General features: G+C 39.2%; 1 protein-coding gene across 2 annotated transcripts in view; it reads right to left on the reverse strand.

The window, feature by feature from the left end:
- FHIP1A (FHF complex subunit HOOK interacting protein 1A) overlaps positions 1-21,777 on the reverse strand; it is a 325,704-nt gene that overhangs the window by 133,516 nt on the left and 170,411 nt on the right. For both annotated transcript variants that reach the window (XM_049905183.1, XM_049905184.1), the window contains exon 3: positions 15,408-15,638. In XM_049905183.1, the coding sequence (XP_049761140.1) occupies positions 15,408-15,530 (123 nt within the window). In that variant the 5' untranslated portion in view covers positions 15,531-15,638. The remainder of the gene's footprint in view (positions 1-15,407; positions 15,639-21,777) is intronic.

The following is a 21,777-nucleotide window of genomic DNA, read 5'->3' on the forward strand; positions in this document are numbered from 1 at the left end:
ACTACACCACCATGGTTTCCTAAATAAGCCCATGATCATTAATTAAGTGAATCTCATTGAGACCAGAAATAGCAACTTAAGTGTTTTGCTGATCATAGCTAGGCATTTGCTGATCTACAGACTTTTACGAAAACAGGCTGGAACATGTATGTGTGAACCATGAGCCTGGCTCACATATAGCTCCACAGGTAAATTACCACAATTCTTAAAAGAAACAAACACACAGATGTTCTGTGGGCAATAGTGTTCAAATTGTCATTGCAACAAATTTTTAACCTAACTTCAGAGTCATTTGACCTATAAATATGAGGATTGTTAGGGCTAAATAAAACAAAAATATGGCACAATTCTTTCATTCAAGAATATCAGATATTCCTAGCATCAGCCCAAATGATGGCTCCTATCAGTGGGTGATAACAGGCCTAAATTTCAAATAGTCACAAATTCTAAATAGGAAATTCAAATGCTTTCAGAATGAAAGATGTACATAGTCACATAGTCACACCTCAAGCTAACACGTAACTATCTTTATGCTAAACACAAGTGTTTTTCTATCAGGAGATTAGCTTCAATTCTATCTTAACTTCATTATGTATGTCTTACATACCTGCATGTAGCAACAGTAATTATATTACCTTGGTCAGAGCCTAGTTATTTCAAGAAAATCACAGGAATACATTCCATAATCCCAAATCCTTGGAAAATCAATGTAAAATGACATCATTAGAAAAACCAAGTAACTAAGCTCATTTTCAATCACACAGGCTCTCTAAAATCTGTATTTCATTTTTTTTAAAGAAAGGAAAGATTTAGTTGTCATAAGTCAAATTCCACTTAATATACCCAATGACTATAACAAAAGTAAGTTTCCATGCAGTCCTATTCATTACTTAACAGTTCTATCTTTCAGTTTGGGTACTCCTTGCATACCTATTGCCATGGGAGACCTTTCTTTTCATATTAAGATAATAACCTTTTAATACATGCACGTTTGCTCCAGTTTAATGTCAGCTCCAGTCCTGAACACCAGAGATTTGTCTAAATCTGGGATAAAACAGGACAAAGCAGGAACTATGTCTACAAGCCACACTTCCTTGGGACCAAAGGCAGTCTAATAATTACTGCAATACTGATTTACGTTAGTTGCATCAGTCAATAAAATAACATAATAAATCCCTCGAGCTTAGGCATAATAGAAAACAAAATTTTAGGAAAGTATGGAAAGGACTGAAGAGTAACGATCTATGTAAAAATATGCAGAGAACACTGTAATTCCAACTATAGCAAAAATCAGTCTTATCATTGAGCACACACTGAGAGAGCTGCTGGCATTTCAACACGTACAACCACTCGCGCATCTGACAGAATCACGAGTTAACGCCTCGGCTCTCTATCTGAAGAAGCACAGCTTTTGCCCCGCATCATTTTCTACTGTCAAGTTTACGGCTACTTGTTTTGTGTGTGTCTGTATGTGCTTTAGGTGACACTTTACAGCTCAAGTTAGTTTCTCATACAAAAATTCACACACACGTTGTTATGTGACCCTAGTTGCTATCCCTGTAACGTGACTGCACATTCCTCTTTTCCACCCCAGATTTCCCATGTCCATTCAGCCAGCTCCTGTCCCTTTCCGCCTTCTCATCTCGCCTCCAAACAGGAGCTGCCCATTTAGTCTCCTGCATTTACTTGAACCAAGAAGCACACTCTTCACAAGTATCATTTTATGTCTTATATTCCAATCTTTGTCTGACGAGTGGGTTTCAGGAATGGTTTTAGTTCTGGGTTAACAGAGAGTCCGGGGGCCATGTCCTCTGGGTTTCCTCCAGTATCAGACCATTCAATCTACTTTTTTTTTTGCTAGAATTTGAGTACTGCATCCCACTTTTTGCCTGCTCTGTCTAGGACTCTGTTGTGTTCCCTGTCAGGGTGGTCACTGGTGGTAGCTGGACACCATTTAGTTCTTCTGATCTCAGACTGATGGAGTCCCTGGTTCACGTGGCCCCATTTGTCTCTTGGGTTAATATTTTCCTTCATTCTCCTTTGCTGCGGGTGGGCTGGGAACAATTGATGTATCTCAGATGGCCACTCACTAGCTTTTAAGACCCTAGACACCACTCTCCAAAGTGGGATGCAGAACATTTTCTTCATAAACTTTGTTATGCCAATTGACCTTGATGTCCCCTGAAACCATGGTCCCCAGATCCCCACCCCTGCTACTCTGTCCCTCCAAGTGTTTGGTTGTATTCAGGAAACTTCTTAGCTTTTGGTTTAGTTCAGCTGTGCTGACTTCCCCTGAATTGTGTGTTGTCTTTCCCTTTACCTAAGACAATTCTTGCCTACTCTCTAGTTAGCGCATTCCACTCTCCCTTCCTCCCACCCTCGTAACCATCAAAGAGTATTTTCTTCCATGTTTAAATCTTGAGTTCTTATGATAGTGGTCTCATACAATATTTGTCCTTTTGCTCAGCATAATGCCTTCCAGACTCATCCATGTTGTAAGATGTTTCACAGATTCATTGTTATGATTTATCATCGTGTAGTAGTCCATTGTGGGAATATACCATAATTTGTTTATCCATTCATCCCTCGATAGGCACCTAGGTTGTTTCCATCTTTTTGCTATTGTGAACAGAGCTGCAGTGAACATGGGTGTGCATGTATCTATTCATGTGAAGGCTATTATTTCTCTAGGATATATTCCAAGGAGTGAATTGCTAAATCATATGGTACTCCTATTTCTAGCTTTTTAAGAAAGCACCAAATTGATTTCCAAAGTGGTTGTACCATCTACATTCCCACCAGCACTGTGTGTTACAGGCTCTCTACAACCTCTCCGACACTGATTGTCTTGCGTTTTTTTAATTAATGCCAGCCTTGTTGGAGTGAGACGATATATCATTTTAGTTTTGATTTGCATTTCACTAATGGCTAATGATCGTGAACATTTCCTCATGTATCTGTTAGCTGCCCGAATGTCTTCTTTGGTGAAGTGCCTGTTCATATCCTTTGCCCATTTTTTAATTGGGTTATTTGCCTTTTGTGGTTGAAGTTTTGTAGTATCTTGAAGATTTTAGAGATCAGACCCTGATCAGATATGTCATAGCCAAGAATTTTTTCCCGAATTGTAGGATGTCTTTTTCCTCTTTTGGTTAAGCTTTTGATGAGCCTAAGTGTTTGATTTTTAGGAGCTCCCAGTTATCTAGTTTCTCTTTCTGTGTTTGTGCACTGTTAGTTTTGTATTGTTTATGCCATGTATTAGGGCTCTTAGCATTGTCCCTATTTTTTTTTCCCAAGATCTTTACCATTTAGATTTTATGTTTAGGTCTTTGACCCATTTTGAGGTAGTTTTTATGCATGGTGTGAGGTATGGGTCTTGTCTCATTTTTGTGCCCATGAATATCCAATTATGCCAGCACCATTTGTTAAAGAGACTGTCTTTTCCCCATTTAACAGACTTTGGGCCTTTATCAAATATCAGCTGCTCACTGGTGGATGAATTTATGTCTGGATTCTCAGTTCTGTTCCATTGGTCTATGTGTCTGTTGTACCAGTACCAGGCTGTTTTGACTACCATGGTGATATAATAGGTTCTAAAACCAGGTAGTGTGAGGCCTCCCACTTTGTTCTTCTTCAGTAATGCTTTATTTATCTGGGGCCTCTTCCCTTTCCATATTAAATCGGTGATTTGTTTCTCCATCTCATTAAAAAATGTCCTTGGGATTTGGAACAAGATTGCATTGTATCTGTAGATCACTTTGTGTAGAACAGACATTTTCACAATGTTGAGTTTTCCTATCCATGAGCAAGGTATGTTTTTCCACGTATGTAGGTCTCTTTTGGTTTCCTGCAGTAGTGTCTTGCAGCTTCCTTGGCATAGGTCTTTTATGTCTCTGGTTAGATTTATTCCTAAGTATTTTATCTTTTTGGGAGCTACTGTAAACAGTATTGATTTGGTGATTTCCTCTTCAACATTCTCTTTGCTGGTGTAGAGGAATCCAACTGATTTTTGTATGTTTATCTGGACACTGTTTATCCTGACACTTTGCTGAACTCCTTTGCTAGTTCCAGTAGTTTTCTTCTGGATTCTTTAGGGTTTTCTGTGTATAAGATCATATTGTCTGCAAACGGAGATACTTTTACTTCTTCCTTAAGTCACATTTGGATGCTTTTAATTTATTGACGGCAGTGGGTTTTTATTTCTTTTTCTAGCCTAGCTGCTCTGGCTAGGACCTCCAGCACAACGTTGAATAAGAGTGGTGATAAAAAGCATCCTTGTCTGGTTCCTGTTCTTAAGATGAATGCTTTCAGACTCTCCATTTAGCTCCTGGCTTTGCATAAATGCCCTTTATTATGTTGAGGAATTTCCCCTCTATTCCTATTTTGCTGAGAGTTTTTATCATGAATGGGTGTTGGACTTTGTCAAATGCCTTTTCTGCATCAATTGATTAGATCATGTGGCTCTTGTCTTTTGTTTTACTTGTGTGATGGATTACATTGATTGTTCTTCTCATGTTGAGCCATCCTGCATACCTGGTATGAATCCCACTTGGTCATGGTAAATTATTTTTTTGGTATGTTGTTGAATTCTATTGGCTAAAATTTTGTCTAGGATTTTTGCATCTATGTTCATGAGGGATACTGGCCTGCAATTTTCTCTTTTTTTGTGGTGTCTTTACCTAGTTTTGGTATCACGGTCATGCTGGCTTCATAGAATGAGTTTGGGAATACTCCACCATTTCTATGCTCTGAAATACTTTTAGTAATAGTGGTGTTAACTCTTCTCTAAAGGTTGGTAGAATTCTCCAGTGAAGCCACATGAGCCAGAGCTTTTTTTTGTAAATTAATTACCTTTTCAATCTCTTCTTTTGTTAAAGGTTTATTTAGTTGTTCTACCTCTGTTTGTAGTCTAGGTAGGCAGTATGTTTCTAGAAATTTGTCCATTTCCTCTAGGTTTTCAAATTTGTTGGAGTACAATTTTCATAGTATTCTGTTATGATTCTTTTAATTTCATTTGGGTCTGTTGTAATGTTGCCCATCTCATTTCTTATTTGGGTTATGTTCTTCCTCTCGAGTTCTTCTTTTGTCAGCTTGGCCAGTGGTTTATTAATTTTGTTGATCTTTTTAGAGAACCAGCTTTTGGTCTTGTTAATTCTTTCAATTGTTTTTCTGTTCTCTATTTCATTTAATTCTGGTCTGATTTTTATTATTTCCTTTCTTCTCGTGCTCCAGGGCTTCTTTTGCTGCTCTCCTTCTATTTGTTTGAGTTGTAGGGTTAATGTTTTGATTTTGGCCCTTTCTTCTTTTTAGATGTGTGCATTTATTGCTATAAATTGACCTCTGAGCACTGCTTTTGCTGTGTCCCAAAGGTTCTGGTAGGGTGTATTTTCATTCTCATTTGATTCTGTGAATTTCTTTATTCCGTTCTTAATTTCTTGTATAACCCAGTAGTTTTTGAGCAAGGTGTTGTTCAGCTTCCGTGCATCTGATTTTTTTTCCTTGGTTTTTCTGTTTCTGATTTCTCCACCTGTGGCTTTATGGCCAGAAATGACACTTTAAAATATTTTGATGTTTTGGATTCTGTTAAGTCTTGCTTTGTGGCCTGATATGTGGTCTATTCTGGAGATTGTTCCATGTGCATTGTAAAAGAAAGTGTGCCTGGTTGCCGTTGGGTGGAGTGTTCTTTATATGTCTGTGAGGTCAAGTTGGTTGATTGTGGCATTTAGATCCTCCATATCTTTATGAGCTTCTTTCTGGATGTTCTGTCCTTCACCAAAAGTGGTGTGTTAAAGCCTCCTACTATTATTGTGGAGCTGTCTATCTCTCTTTTCAATGCTGTGAGAGTTTGTTTTATGTATTTTGGAGCCCTGTCATTGGGTGTGCAAATATTTATTATGGTTAGGGCTACTTTCTTTTTGTTTGTTTGTTTTTACTGTGCTTTAGATGAAGGTTTAAGGCCCAAATTAGTTTCTCATTAAACAATTAATACACATATTGTTTTGTAACATTGGTTGCCAACCCTGCAATGTGTCAATACTCTTCCCTTCCCAACCTTGGGGTCCCCATTTCCATTTGTCCAGCCTTCCTATCTCCTCCTGCCTTCTCGTCCTTGCCCCTGGGCTGGTGTGCCCATTGAGCCTCGTATACACAGTTGAGCTACGTGTATAATTCTTTGTTTTATGGGCCTGTCTAATCTTTGTCTGAAGGGTAAACCTCAGGAGTGATGTCAGTACTGAATTAAAAGGATGTCCAGGGGCCACACTCTCAAGGTTTCTCCAGTCTCTGTCAGACCAGTAAGTCTGGTTTTTTTTTGTGAGTTAGAATTTTGTTCTACATTTTTCTCCAGCTCTGTCTGGGACCCTCTATTGTGATCCCTGTCAGAGCAGTCAGTGGTGGTAACCAGGCACCATCCAATTTTGCTGGACTCAGTCTGGTGGAGGCTGTGGTAGTTGTGGTCTATTAGTCCTTTGGACTAATCTTTCCCTCGTGTCTTTGGTTTTCTTCATTTTCCCTTGCTGACGATGGGGTGGGACCAGTGGAGTATCTTAGATGGCCACTGACAAGCTTTTATGATGTCAGACACTACTCACCAAAGTAGAATGGAGGACATTTCTTTATAAACTCTGTTATGCCTATTAAGCTAGATATCCCCCGAGACCATGGTCCCCAGCTCTGAGTCTGGTAATTCTGTCCCTCAGGGAGTTTTGATGTGTCTAATTAGCCTCTGTAACTTTGACTTGGTCAAATTGTGCAGACTTCGCCAGTAGTTGTTGTTCTTGTTGTTAGGTGCCGTCGAGTCGGTTCTGACTCATAGCAACCCTATGCACAACAGAATGAAACACTGCCCGGTCCTGTGCCATCCTTACAATCATTGTTATGCTTGAGCTCGTTGTTGCAGCCACTGTGTCAATCCACCTTGAGGGTCTTCCTCTTTTCCACTGACCCTGTACTCTGCCAAGCATGATGTCCTTCTCCAGGGACTGATCCCTCCTGACAACATGTCCAAAGTATGTAAGACACAGTCTCGCCATTCTTGCCTCTAAGGAGCATTCTGACCGCACTTCTTCTAAGACAGATTTGTTCGTTCTTTTGGCAGTCCATGGTGTATTCAATATTCTTCAGCAACACCACGATTCAAAGGCGCCAACTCCTCTTTGGTCTTCCTTATTCACTGTCCAGCTTTCACATGCATATGATGTGATTGAAAACACCATGGCTTGGGTCAGGCACACCTTAGTCTTCAGGGTGATATCTTTGCTCTTCAACACTTTGAAGAGGTCCTTTGCAGCAGATTTGCCCAATGCAATGTGTCTTTTCATTTCTTGACTGTTGCTTCCATGGCTGTTGATTGTGGATCCAAGTCAAATGAAATCCCTGACAACTTCAATCTTATCTCCGTTTACTATGATGTTGCTCACTGGGCCAGTTGTGAGGATTTTGTTTTCTTTATGTTGAGGTATAATCCATTCTGAAGGCTGTGGTCTTTGATCTTCATTAGTAAGTGCTTCAAGTCCTCTTCACTTTCAGCAAGCAAGGTTGTGTCATCTGCATAACGCAGGTTGTTAATGAGTCTTCCTCCAATCCTGATGCCCCGTTCTCCTTCATATCGTTCAGCTTCTCGGATTATTTGTTCAGCATACAGATTAAATAGGCATGGTGAAAGAATACAACCCTGACACACACCTTTCCCAACTTTAAACCAATCAGTATCCCCTTGTTCTGTCCGAACAACTGACTCTTGATCTATGTAAAGGTTCCTCATGAGCACAATTTAAGTGTTCTGGAATTCCGATTCTTCCCAGTGTTATCCATAGTTTGTTATGATCCACACAGTCAAATGCCTTTGCGTAGTCAATAAAACACAGGTAAACATCCTTCTGGTATTCTCTGCTTTCAGCCAGGATCCATCTGACATCAGCAATAATATCCCTGGTTCCACGTCCTCTTCTGAAACCGGCCTGAATTTCTGGCAGTTCCCTGTCGATATACTGCTGCAGCTGTTTTTGAATGATCTTCAGCAAAATTTTGCTTGCGTGTGACATTAATGATATTGTTCTATAATTTCCACATTTAGTTGGATCACCTTTCTTGGGAATAGGCATAAATATAGATCTCTTCCATATTTCTTGGCATAGACAAGTGAGCACCTCCAGCGCTACATCTGTTTGTTGACACATCTCAACTGATATTCCTTCAATTCCTGGAGCCTTATTTTTCGCCAATGCCTTTGGAGCAGCTTGGACTTCTTCCTTCAGTAACCATCGGTTCCTGATCACATATCACCTCTTGAAATGGTTGAATATCAACTAATTCTTTTTGGCAAATAATGACTGTGTATTCCTTCCATCTTCTTTTGATGCTTCCTGCATCATTTAATATTTTTCCCCATGGAATCTTTCACTATTGCTTGAATTTTTTCTTTAGTTCTTTCAGCTTGAGAAATGCCGAGCGTGTTCTTCCCTTTTGGTTTTCCATCTACAGTTCTTTGCACATGTCATTATAATACTTTACTTTGTGTCTTCTTGAGACACCCTTTGAAATCTTCTGTTCAGTTCTTTTACTTCATCAGTTCTTCCTGTTGCTTTAGCTACTCGATGCTCAAGGGCAAGTTTCAGAGTCTCCTCTGACATCCATCTTGGTCTTTTTTTTTCTTTCCTGTCTTTTCAGTGACCTCTTGCTTTCTTCATGGATGATGTCCTTGATGTCATTCCACAACTCGTCTGGTCTTCTGTCACTAGTGTTCAATGCGTCAAATCTATTCTTCAGATGGTCTCTAAATTCAGTTGGGATGTACTCAAGGTCATATTTTGGCTCTCGTGGACTTGCTCGGATTTTCTTCAGTTTCACCTTGAACTTGCATATGAGCAATTGATGGTTTGTTCCACGGTTGGCCCCTGGCCTTGTTCTGACTGATGATATTGAGCGTTTCCGTCGTCTCTTTCCACAGATGTAGTCAATTTCATTTCTGTGTGTTCCATCTGGCGAGGTCCATATGTATAGTCACTGTTTATGTTGGTGAAAGAAGGTATTTGCAATGAAGAAGTCATCGGTCTTGCAAAATTCTATCATTCGATCTCTGGCATTGTTTCTATCACCAAGGCCATATTTTCCAACTACTGATCCTTCTTCTTTGTTTCCAACTTTCGCATTCCAATCGCCAGTAATTATCAATGCATCTTGATTGCATGTTCGATCAATTTCAGACTGTAGCAGCTGATAAAAATCTTCAATTTCTTCATCTTTGGCCCTAGCGGTTGGTGCATGAATTTGAATAATAGTCATATTAACAGGTCTTCCTTGTAGGCGAATGGATATCATCCTATCACTGACAACGTTGTACTTCAGGATAGATCTTGAAATGTTCTTTTTGACAATGAATGCAACACCACTCCTCTTCGAGTTGTCATTCCCCGCATAGTAGACTATATGATTGTCCGATTCAAAATGGCCAACACCAGTCCATTTCAGTTCACTAATGCCTAGGATATCGATGTTTATGTGTTCCATTTCATTTTTGACAATTTCCAATTTTCCTAGATTCATACTTTGTACATTCCAGGTTCTGATTATTAATGGATGTTTGCAGCTATTTCTTCTCATTTTGAGTCGTGCCACATCAGCAAATGAAGGTCCCGAAAGCTTTACTTCATCCATGTCATTAAGGTCGACTTTACTTTGAGGAGGCAGCTCTTCCCCAGTCATCTTTTGAGTACCTTCCAACCTGGGGGGCTCATCTTCCAGCCCTATATAAATGTTCCACTGCTATTCATAAGGTTTTCACTGGCTAATGCTCTTCAGAAGTAGACTGCCGGGTCCTTCTTCCTGGTCTGTCTTAGTCTGGAACCTCAGCTGAAACCTGTCTTCCACGGGTGACCCTGCTGGTATCTGAATACCGGTGGCATAGCTTCCAGCATCACAGCAACACACAAGTCCCCACAGTACGACAAACTGACAGACACGTGTACTATTTTACCTTAGGACTACTTGTAAAGGAGGTAAGACTGGTGTAAATTTTAAAATGTTAATGAACATCAATTTTCTAAGATAAGAAGGTTAATCTAGGTTCTCTAACACTTTTCATCTCTCAAAGGCTTTACGTAATTTTTCTCTAGTTTGGTCTATGACAAGACACAGACTAAAAAAGTAAAGATAAACAAAGCAAGAGAATGAGATTCATGGGAAACATATTTAATATACTTCTCAAATTCATGTATGGGTGCTCTATACTTCTTTAATAAGGAGCCCTGGTTAAGCACTTGGTTACTACCCGAAAGGTTGGCAGTTTGAACCCACCAGCAGCTCCATGGAAGAAAGATGTGGCACTTTGCTTCTATCAAGATGACAGCCTTGGGAGCCCTATGGAGCAGTTTTACTCTGTCCTGTTGGGTCAGTGCTGGAGCCACGGTGGCACAGTGGTTAAGAGCTATGACTGCCAACCAAAAGGTTGGCAGTTCAAATCACCAGTCGCTCCTTGGAAACTCTATGGGGCAGTTTTACTCTGTATTTTAGAGTCGCTATGAGTCAGATAATTTTTTTTTTTTTTATGAGTCAGAATCAACTTGATGACAATGGGTTTGGTTTTGGGGGTTTATAGGGTCACTATGAGTTGGAATCAACTCCACAGCAAAGGGTTTTGGTCTTATACTTCTTTAACAAATTCACCCTACTTGAGTTCTAGACAGGATGCTCACATATTATCTATTTTTCTGTAAATACATGTATTCTGACAAATATATTATCTATTTTTCATTGTTATGGGAAGGCATTTGACTTAATTAATTTACCTAGGTGATTCAGTTCTTTCCCAACTCTTCAAAGAAGAACAAAAATTACTAAACCCACTGGCTTTTCCTCACCAATCACCATTACTCTATTTGAGCTCTGATGGTTTCTGAGCCAAAAAATTATATAACAGCCTATTTTGGAGATGGAAGGTGGTAGCAGATGCTTTGGGCTATTAACTAACTACATGAAGACAGGAACGTGCATTTCCAATAGATTTTTTGTTTTGTTTTTTAACTTACCATCTCTGTTCTCCTGGCTCTAAGAGCAAACACCATTTAGTGTAACTAAGACTGATTCAGTGCTTGAAAGGAAAGGATAAAAAATGAATAGAGCAAAGTCCACAAAGCTTCACAAACCACAACTGTGGCATTAAGAATAACTAGTGTAGGGGGCTGAATTCACATGGCAGTCTAGCTGAACAGTTTATTTTCTGATGGACCGACGCTTCTTAACCATTCTTAAAAATTCAGAAAAAGCAAAGGCAAAAGATAAAAACAGGTCTACAAGATTATAATCTGTTCTTATAGATTAAAATAAAAATTAGACATACACACATACACACACAAACTTCCCCCAATCATTAAATTCAAGTCCAAAGATCTTAGATCTTACTGGTAGCAAATTATACAAAGTTTTATAAATCAGTGTGTGTCCAGAATTGTTTTCTAAGTTGCTTACCTCTACTAAAATTGTATTTAATACTTCTTGCTTTTCAGTTCAACAGTATATTGAGCACCTACAATATGCCATGCACTCTTCGGGGTACTGGGGATGTAGATAAATTACAAATAGTCTCTGATCTTGAAGATCTTGTGATGAAGTTGGGAAGATGATACTGTACATGTAACTTTATTAAAGGTGGTTGGTTAACAGTGAACGAACACCCAGGGTGCTGTGGGAGTATGAACGAGGGCAGGGCCCATTTCTGGGAGGAAATGATCCTTCAGTGAATCCTGTGGGACAGCCATTTAACAAGGCAGAGGGGAAAAAAATCCAGGCAGAAAGAAGAGCATATGCCTAAGGCACAGAGGCATGACATGGCAGGAAGGACACTGCCCAGTGGTAAGGGTGGCTAGGACCTACAAGCACTTTTGCATTTCTGAAGACTAAATGAGAGTCTGGGAGTGATGAAAGCCAGGACATAAAGAGCCCGTGTGCCATCCTGACCTGGATGTAGGTGAGAATAAGTACAAGGCAGCGCCACTTTCCTACAGCCTAGATTCTTCGGTATCAATCTTAGGAATGCTACTACTCCTGAATGTCCACAATACAACTATTCTGAGAACGCCATGAGATCACTGAATCCAAGAACAGTTTGGAGACTCGAGTGCACCATTGAGCCACTCACGGTCTCTCTTATGGTGACACCCCTTTGGATCGCAGACTGCTCTGGATGATGGCTAGTTATGTAACTAGCTGCTCCATACAGGCTACAAGGTATAGACGGGCTGAGCGCATACCCTCTTCCATCAAAGTTTCCTTTTTATTTTTCTCAAGCTCTGGAAAGTTGTTGTTGCTAGTTTCCATGGAGTCCGTTCTGACTCATAGAGACCCCACGTGCATAGAGTACAACTGTTTCAGAGGGTTTTCAAGGCCGTGATCTTTTGGGAGCAGATAATCAGGCCTTTCTTCCAAGGCACCTCTCACCAGCTTTTCGATTAGTTCATTATATGTTATTTATGCTGAATTTGTACTTAAGTATCCTAACAAAGAGAGGAATTCTAGACACCACAGACTTAGGTTGCCTTCATTTTCTCTAATATATAAAAAAGCACTGGGCAACTAATGAAGCACTTCAGTAAATAAAACGTCGTCACCCAGTTTTGTCTATGACACATTTCTTACCAGCCTTACAGGTTTTCTTGGGGTGCTTCAGGGGCACCCAGGGGCTGCAGTCATAGTAGTCACAGGAATTTATATCAGATTTTAGCTGATATAAATTCCTCTGCAATTGTTCTTCATCCAACTGCAGGCTGAACAACTCACAGCAACATGCTAACATATGAAACTCCGAAAGAACAAATAGCATTCATTCCTATCCGCTGAAGTTCTCATTCCTCGCCTCAAACTTGGCCCCTTATCTGTGCTTTGCCCCCACTTCCTCACCTTTTTTCACAGTCCAAATACCCCTTCTCAAAAATATTCTCTTCCCCTCTATCCATCTAAAACTCCTTTTTCCATGGCCAAATTAGCAAAATTCCACTTCCTCTACTTCCCAGGCCACTCCACATCCATAAAGTCCCTTCTCTTGACTTAATTCTTGTAATTATTATTATTCATTTTGTAACCACATTTCTCTATTGTCATCCCAATAAGCTTATACATTCTTTAAAAGCCCAGACCAAGGCTTATACATTCCTAAGTCCCACCTGCGCCGCCCACAGTGATGTACCTGGAGTGTGCACTCAGTAGACCTCTGTTGAATTATAATCTCTCTGACACCCACATGAATTTATTCAACCAGTATTTTCAGAAGGCCCTCAAGAACCTTTGGACTAGGCAGACTAAGGAAAAGTCTGACTCACTTAAAAGGAAAAGTAAAACCTAAAGATGTAAAAGACTTGCCCAAAGTTAAAGAAATGTCTGAACCAGCAATAAGACCAAGAGAGAGTGTCTTCACTTTACAAAAGGAAGCTTTTAATGACCAAACACCATTCCTTCCGGCAAAGTCATCCTTAACCTCAACTCAATATTTTTCTGTGCATTCTATCAAGTTCTAAGTATCTGTACTAAAGGAAGGATGGAATGCTTCAGACAATCTAAAATGTCTGATAATGCTGAAGTCATTCATGTCGGATATGGAAATAAACAACTCTGGGACCAATATTTATATATTCCCAAATACAGGAAAAAAAGGACACTCTAACAGCACTTCAACAGCTTTGGAATAAAGCTTGCTCAGGACAGGGTCTGACAGGGCAGACCATGTACCTACATATAATCAAGAGGTTGATGACATATGATGTTTTTGAAGGGTGGTACAAAATACTAAATAGATCACATCGCAGTTACCCCAGCAGGATGATTTCAGTCAGAAGGTATTGTATATAAACAAATAAACAAAATGGAGACCCGGAGCAAAGAATGCATATTAGAACAATAGACTTCACCAGCCAAGAAAATTCAAGACATCAGCAACTCAAGACATCTGATTGTATACTCCTATCAGTTAAAAAAAGTGAGCACCTATTTCCAATATTTTTACATCTATTTACTAATAAATAAACATATGCTAATTTGAATATATTATGTACATTATAAACACAAAATAGAAATTTTTGAAAGGTAAGATTAAAAAGACAAAAATAGGTCTTCTAAAATATTCTTCCTACACCCAGTGCACTGTTGGGCACACCACTTGGGGGGATCACCAACCCACTCTGGAACCACTGCCTTGAAATACATATGAAAGTACAACCTGGAAAACTCCTGGACTTTCTTCCAGTTGCTAAATCAGAGGTATGCTTAATGTTCAGGGCAAACGATTAAGATTGTAAGACTGAAAAGTCAGAGAATGGAAAACGCACAAAAAAGTCTTGGAAGCTTTATATTGATAGTGACAAGCAGCCACAAAGTGTAAACGACCCAGAAGTAAAAGTTCTTTTTGTTCAGTTTGGATCTAAACTGTGTCCTCTATAATTGCTGTGATTTACAGGCTCAGCGCTTTAACCACGTGCTGTTTCCGGCCACAGGAAGGAACTAGGTAGTCATTAAAAAACTGTCACATAGATAGCCACTTACCAGCTCACCTAGGGACTGCAATGTTGGACAAGTAGTAAAGAATGCCAACTTTATTTATTTTACTACTTGTAAACTCCCTGAAGAAAGGGGTAGGCTGGTAAAATTTTCTGAACATTCAACTCTTAATGAGCGACACAAGCAGATCAGGGAAGAATCACAAAGAAGTCAAAATCAACAATCAAAAAAACTTTTATAATCAGCTTTGTATACAGCCAGGCGCCTTCCTTCCTTAAATTTACACAGGCACCTCCAGCCCCAAAATGGTAGGGCACAGTGGTTAAATGCACAACTGGATCTTGGAGTCAGCAGACCTACGTTTTTAAGTACTGGCTTGGTTCCAGCTGTATAACCTGTACAAGTTATTTAACCTCTATAATTTTCTATCTCCTCATCTGTAAAATGATTATGCTAATACTAACTACCTTATAGGTTTGGGGAGAAGATTAAATGATATAACGCATTTGAAGCATCAGCACTGTACTTTGTAAACATTTAATAAATACATATTTTAGTACTACTACAGTTTAAAGGCTAGCATGGAAATCAGCAGGGAGGAAGAAAGAGAGAAGATGTGGTTATGGTCAAATATATTACAGAGTGATGTAAAAGTCACTTTAAGGCGAACAGCTGTTCTTCTAAGGCTATCTGAGAAGCATTTATATCCCCTAATCGTTTTTGTGAAAACAATTTTTTTTTTTAAATCCAGACACCTATTCTAGGAAAGGAAGTAGAGAAAGTTGCTTGTCTCCTCACCAGAAAGGGTTTCCCTCCTTGTGTTTCTAGAAATCTCTTTACTTGTCATAGAGGTAGGACACCCTGGTTCAGTGTGACGAAGGCTCCTGGGGCTACTGAGACCAGCAAAGGAGACAGAACTTATACCTTACCTGCGCCCAGTGGTTTTTAAACACAATCATGCATGTTTCTGGGTCAACGCCCTGCAGGCTCACAGCCTGCTGGAGTTTGCTTTCCGTGGCATTCGATGACATCATACACCTTCCTAAATTCATGCTTCTAAGTCATATTTAATTTTCATGAAAATTAGGTAAGCGGTCTAAATTTCAGGTATCACATTTAGAAACATAGCTTCTTCACGTCTCACTGCCACCTTCAGAAACCTGTAATGACAATAACAAAAAATGTATTTCATTATGTTCACATATTAAATAGGACTCTGCCTTTTAAATTTAAATCACAGATTCAAGAAGTACAAAACAACAAAACTATCTACAAAATAGATATTTCTACTTAATCTAAAGGCTCTCCTATTTTCTCTCACCTTGTTACCAGAAATACAAAATAATGCGTAAATTAAGCAATAATTGGGTTTATTCTCTACCACCAACTAACTACCCCCTCCCCAGATTGTTATTCTAAATTCACTCGTCTAGTTTCTACAAGAAAAATACTAACATTGTCCAAACTATACAAAAGAGCTTCATGACCCATCAGTAATCAAGTAAGAAATTATGATACCAATGTTTGTGGGATTTTAAAAACACTCAGTAACAAGAAAGCCGTTAGTTAATGGCAACAAAAATAAATGGCTTGGTGCAACGTGGGAGAGTTATACAACAGCACCCAGACTCCTGGGTCCAATAACATTGATTTTTTTTTTTTTTAAATCAATGACTGCCGTAACAGAATTGAAAGCATTTCCAGTCATTCTGCGGCTACAAACTAAGTTAAGGTTTTTAGCAGTTCTGAAAAATAATAAAATTCCAAGTGCCCTTGAACAATCAGAGGGAAATGATCCAACAAAAACAAGACAGTAGTTACTAGGTGTGAGTACAAGGCAGCACATTCACAAATGAAAAACGAATTATGTGTGTGAAATATGAAGAAAGTCTGACTACAAGAGAGCCAGGAGAGGAGAAAAAGATACTGAGGTTACAGACTTTGTGGTGCATATGATCAAGTGGTGTGGTGCCAACTCTAACAAAAGCAATACAATAATGGTATTAGCTCCCCAGTTTGATCAGTCCATAAGGGGACTGGGGACAGTTCAAAAATTATTTTTTAGTGTACAGGTTAGAGAGCATTCAGAGAAAAGTAATTATGTCATAATTACCATAGCAGAGGAAAACAAAATTCATGATGAAAGTGTTCAGACTTCTTGTGCCAAAAGGGGGTGGAGAATAGGTTATTTCCAGTTGAGTGTATGAAAGGTATTACAAGGAAAACACTGATCAACTGTTCTCACGACAAACAACAAAATGTGAGAAGGGTGCTTAAGGTGATGATCGAGGTTAAACTTATAAATTAAGTTCTTTGTGGGGAGTAGAATCAAACACTGGAAAAAGTTAAGGAATATTCAAAACAACTATTTCTGTGGGGGAGGGACTTGAACTATTCAACATAAAAAGAGTTTTATTAAAATTTAAGACATAAGAACAGAAAAACTTATAAGAATTAATTATTTTATTAGAAAACATTTTTTTAGGGAGAATGGACAGAATAAAGCCATGTAGAAAGAGCAAGGCCCAATAGAAGGACTACATAAATTACACACTTGAAGGAGGTATCCTGCGAATATTATCTATAACTGCATTTTATTAAAACTGATAAATTTCTAACCTAAAATTCTTAATAGTAAAAATGTGTTGTTTTCAATAAGACATTATCCACTGCCACCCATGGTTTTGCCACTGAGAGACATATTCTATTGCCCATCTGCTGTTTTAAACCCAGATGTGGCCATCCTATGTCTCTGTAGTCGCCACAGTCCCCCACCACTGCCTACGATTCTGCCACAGCCTCTTCCCTCCCTTTGTGCTACCTGTCTAGCCCTAATATGTGGAGCCTTGTTTTAAGTGATAAAAAGATAAAACAAGGTTCTGAATCAATTTCCTCATTGTCCTAAACACTATATTTCCATGAAAATGTCAAGGCCTTTTATTCAGATAATGTAATGACAATGAGGAAAATCTGAATGTTTTGTTTTATCCCAGAGGTTGAAAAACTACAGTACTCCTTGAGATCCCTTTCAGCTCCAGGATTTTAAGATTCTTCTTCAAAGGTATGAGGGAAACATATATCACGCCAGTTTCCTCTACATCAAAAATAGACACATATGCTCTGTAAGATCCTTTGAGTTAATTCTCAGAAGGACCTTACATGTGATCTTTTCAGATAATGAGACTGCAGTACAGACTGGATAAATATCTTGGCCAAGCTCATAAACTTACAGCTTGGTTTTGATGGAAACAGAATGTGAGTTTCTTGATTCCCAGTCAAGTGTTCTTTCTAGAAAACTATATTCTCCTTTCTCCTGGCTATAATTCCTGGCCCTATTCCCTTAAGTAATCCTATCTTCTCAGAGGAAACTATCTCACTTGGTTTATGTTTATCTAATCAAACTTTTGAGGCAGATGCTTGACGAATCTAAATCTGTCATAAATACAGGAACTATAATATAAGGAAAACTTGGGAGAGAGAGGAAGAATGAGGCAAGCCAAGCAAGCAAAGTGTGAGAAGGAATAACTGTGCCTGAAGATCATTTAAATGAAAATACTACCTGAAATGCTCAGAAACCAAAGAGTTGGATATTCCCACTCTCTCTCTCATCTCCATTTTATCAGCGTATTAAAGCACTTACATGTCCCCAAAACCAAACCAAACCTGTTGCCGTTGAGTCGATTCTGACTCATGGCATGTTCCCAGGGCAATACTAAACCAAAAGAAAGAGACAGCTCCATACTTACGAGAGATTTATAAGGGCATACTACTTTAAGCACCAAGGCTTTCAATGCATTTTCCTGTTATCAGCCTTTGCCTTTTTTCTTTTTTCAGTTATTCCAAGCTTTTCATTTAGTTCTCAGATCACAGTTAAAAATCTCAAGTGAAGAACAGAGAAAAACAAAACCAAGCAAAAAGCTGAGAGCAGGTGAAAGAGGCTGTGGTCATTAGAATGTGTGCCTGTGTCATAAGCATGGCACTGCTAGACATTTCTCTTTTCTTCTCTCTGCTCTCGCCAGTCTAAGGTATTAGATGCTGGGGATATTTACAGCTTGACACTTTTGGCCCATGTTCAGCCTGTTCGTCTTTCTTTTTTTCCTATAAACAGATACAAACACATCGACGACTCAATTTTCATGCCTGAGAAAGTTGTATAAGCCAGTTCAGACCCTTAAGGAGCGAATTTTCTTCAACAAACCACCAGGACAAAAAATATCCAAAAGACTCTATTTGTCCAGCTGTGGTTACATACGGTTTTGTGTTTCGGTTGTTCAGTTTTTTGCAACCAGTTCGAACCAGTTCAGTCATAGCCGATGAAGTGAAATTGGAACAGATTCAAATTTTTTTAATTTGGATGAAGCAGAACTATAACCGAAATGAGAAAAATTACAGGTCAAAGCCCTGGAATGGAAGGCTGGGAAGAGGTGTAGTCAGCCCTGTCAGGAGCCTGATGTGGGAGACTGGGATACTGACAGGACTGTAGGAGAGTGACACACATTCAAAGCAGCATGGTCAGTCACTGTCTTTGAGCCGGGCATAGCTATTTCCCACTCTGCTGGTCAAGAGATTTGGTTGCTATGCAATGCGCACGCTGCCCTTGTATTCTAACAGGGAGATTCAGTTTCTAGCAGGTCATCAACCCATACTTTTTCCCATTCTGGGTATCGTTTCAGTTCATCCACATTTTACAAATTTGGGTCCATTTCAGTTTTATTTCTTAGGCCATGACTGAACCAGGAAGAACAGGCTCAAAGTCCTGGTTTTTTGGCATGGGGGAGTAGAGGAGCTGATATTTCAGCACAGATTATATACGGCAAAGGTAAGAGAAGTGACTGTATGATTTCCAAAGACATTACAGAGTGGCTACATTTATCACATTTATAATCAAAAACCCAAACCCACTGCCGCTGAGTCAATTCCAACTCAGAACAACCCTATAGGACAGAGTAGAACTGCCCCATAGGGTTTCCAAGGAGTGCCTGGTGGAGTCAAGCTGTTGACCTTTTGGTCAGCAGCTGTGGCTCTTAACCACGACACCACCAGGGTTTCCGGCCACATTTATATATCTCATTAATAATGTATATAAAAATATTATTATCCATCAATAAAGAAAAAGTTTATATAAATTACTGTTGATGACAAGAATAACTGACATAAAATTGTATGTATTTTTATTTGCTCCCTTTTTTGAAAAGTATATCTTTTATTTGACTGTAAAAATTATACAAGCCATACCACAGAATTATAAAAAATATCATAATCATAAAAGCTAAGACTCTAGTCATCTAAATCACAACTACTTGCCAATGTAAAAATTCCTTCAATCTCATTCCCAAACACACAGACATTTTATCTAATTTCCGGCTGCTCTGAGAAGCTGTAATCCTTAAGAAGTCTATAAATGGGTCAAAAATCACATTTTTCCTATACCACCAATAACTACATTTTGATAAATCCATCTTCCACTATCAGACTAAAGTACACTATAAACATTTTGGCATTTAATCAAATATTATTTCATACCACCCTTCAATTATTTTTCTATTTAAATATATCCTCCAACAAAGGATTAAGGAGCCCTGGTAGAGCAGTGGTTAAGAGTTTGGCTGTTAACCAAAAGGTTGGCAGTTTGAATCCACCAGCTGCTCCTTAGAAACCCTATGGGGCAGTTCTACATTGTCCTGTAGGGTCACTATAAGTCAGAAGTGACCCAATGGCAATAGGTTTTTTAAGAAGGGATTATAAAAAATTCCATAATGGAAAATAAGGAGATGGCCACTGTCTTAGGCTGGGCTCTCTAGAGAAGCAAAACCAGTAAGGCATATAAATATATATAGAGAGATACTCATATCAAGGAAACGGCTCATGCAATGTAGAGGCTGAAACATCCCAAGTCCTTGTATCAGGATAGAGGCTTCTCTCAATTCATGCAGCTGCAGGGGCTGGCAAACCCAAGATTGGCAGGTCAGAGAGCAGGGCTCTCACTCTCAGGCTGTAAAGATCTATGAATTCCGAGATCTGCAGATAAGCTGCTTGCTCAAGTCCCAAGAGTTGGAGGTCAGACGAACAGGAGGCAGCCACAGGATCTGAATCCCAAGATCTGCAGATAAGCTGATAGCTCAAGTCCCAAGAGCCAGAGGTCAGGCAAACAGGAGGCAATGGATCCAGAGTGAGCAAAAAAGCTAGAACATCTACTTATATTTGGATTCAGGCTACACCTCCAAGGAAACTCCCTTTTAACTGATTGGCTACTCGTGGCAGATTCAATCATAGGAACGCTCACATATAAATACTGAGAATCATGGCTTAGCCAAGTTGACACACAATCTTAACTATCACAGCCATTTTAAGAAGAGACAGTCAAGGAAACATTTTTATTAAGGGAAAGTGATAATATTTGCAGAGCTAATGGGAAGAAACCAATGAGCACAAAGAATTTGAGGATATAAGACAAAGAATTTGATGAAGCAAGAGGAGCAGAAGAAAGGTGAAATCAAGAGGTAGGGGAATTCCAGAGAGAAATCACAGGTAGTGGAATTCTAGACATGAAAGAGAAGAAAGTCATCTCTTTTCATAGTGAGTTACCAAATCTGAAGTAGTATCTTTAACGTGATGGAAAGGCACAGCAGACTCTCCTTCCCCCTTTCCCTGCTTTTCCCTCCTCATATTTCTCTGATTGGTTTGTGGAAACGGTTAGGGAGTTGAGGAACTTAAAGTGGAGAATTAAAGGTACAGGAGAATAAGAGTTTTTTTAGCTCAGTTCTCTAAGCCTGAAAGTCTGAATACTTAAGTCCCATCTTGGCATTTGAGCTCTGAACTGGGAGAGAGTACCCCAGGACTCTATTCTAGCTCTAACCAGCTGTGAGACCTTGAGCAAAGAACTGGGCCCTTGGGTGGGACTTCCTCTTAGGAAGTGAGTACTAAATGATGATATCCTAGGTTTCTTCCAGCTCAAAAATCATTATTTCATGTATTTTTTAGAGAGACTATTACTGGGGACTAGTGATTGCAACTGCTATACTAATGGGGGGGGGGGTCATACAATCATTAAAGAAGAATAGCCTTTGTACAAAAATTTATAAGGATTGTAGCTATAAATGAGATTGTGTCTGTATTCCTTTTACTATTAAAGGATATTTCGCTTAAGGAAACCATAGCACAAGAATCAACCATCCCAAACATAACTCCACGGTTATTTCCCCCCCTTTCTTTTTTCTTTCCTGAGCAACTGCTAGGAGAAAAACTCCATGTTTTTAAATGCACTTTGGAACTCCCTGATTGGTTGCTGCTAAATACATA

This window comes from Elephas maximus, chromosome 13 (assembly GCF_024166365.1).
Source record: "Elephas maximus indicus isolate mEleMax1 chromosome 13, mEleMax1 primary haplotype, whole genome shotgun sequence".
NCBI lineage: Eukaryota > Metazoa > Chordata > Mammalia > Proboscidea > Elephantidae > Elephas > Elephas maximus.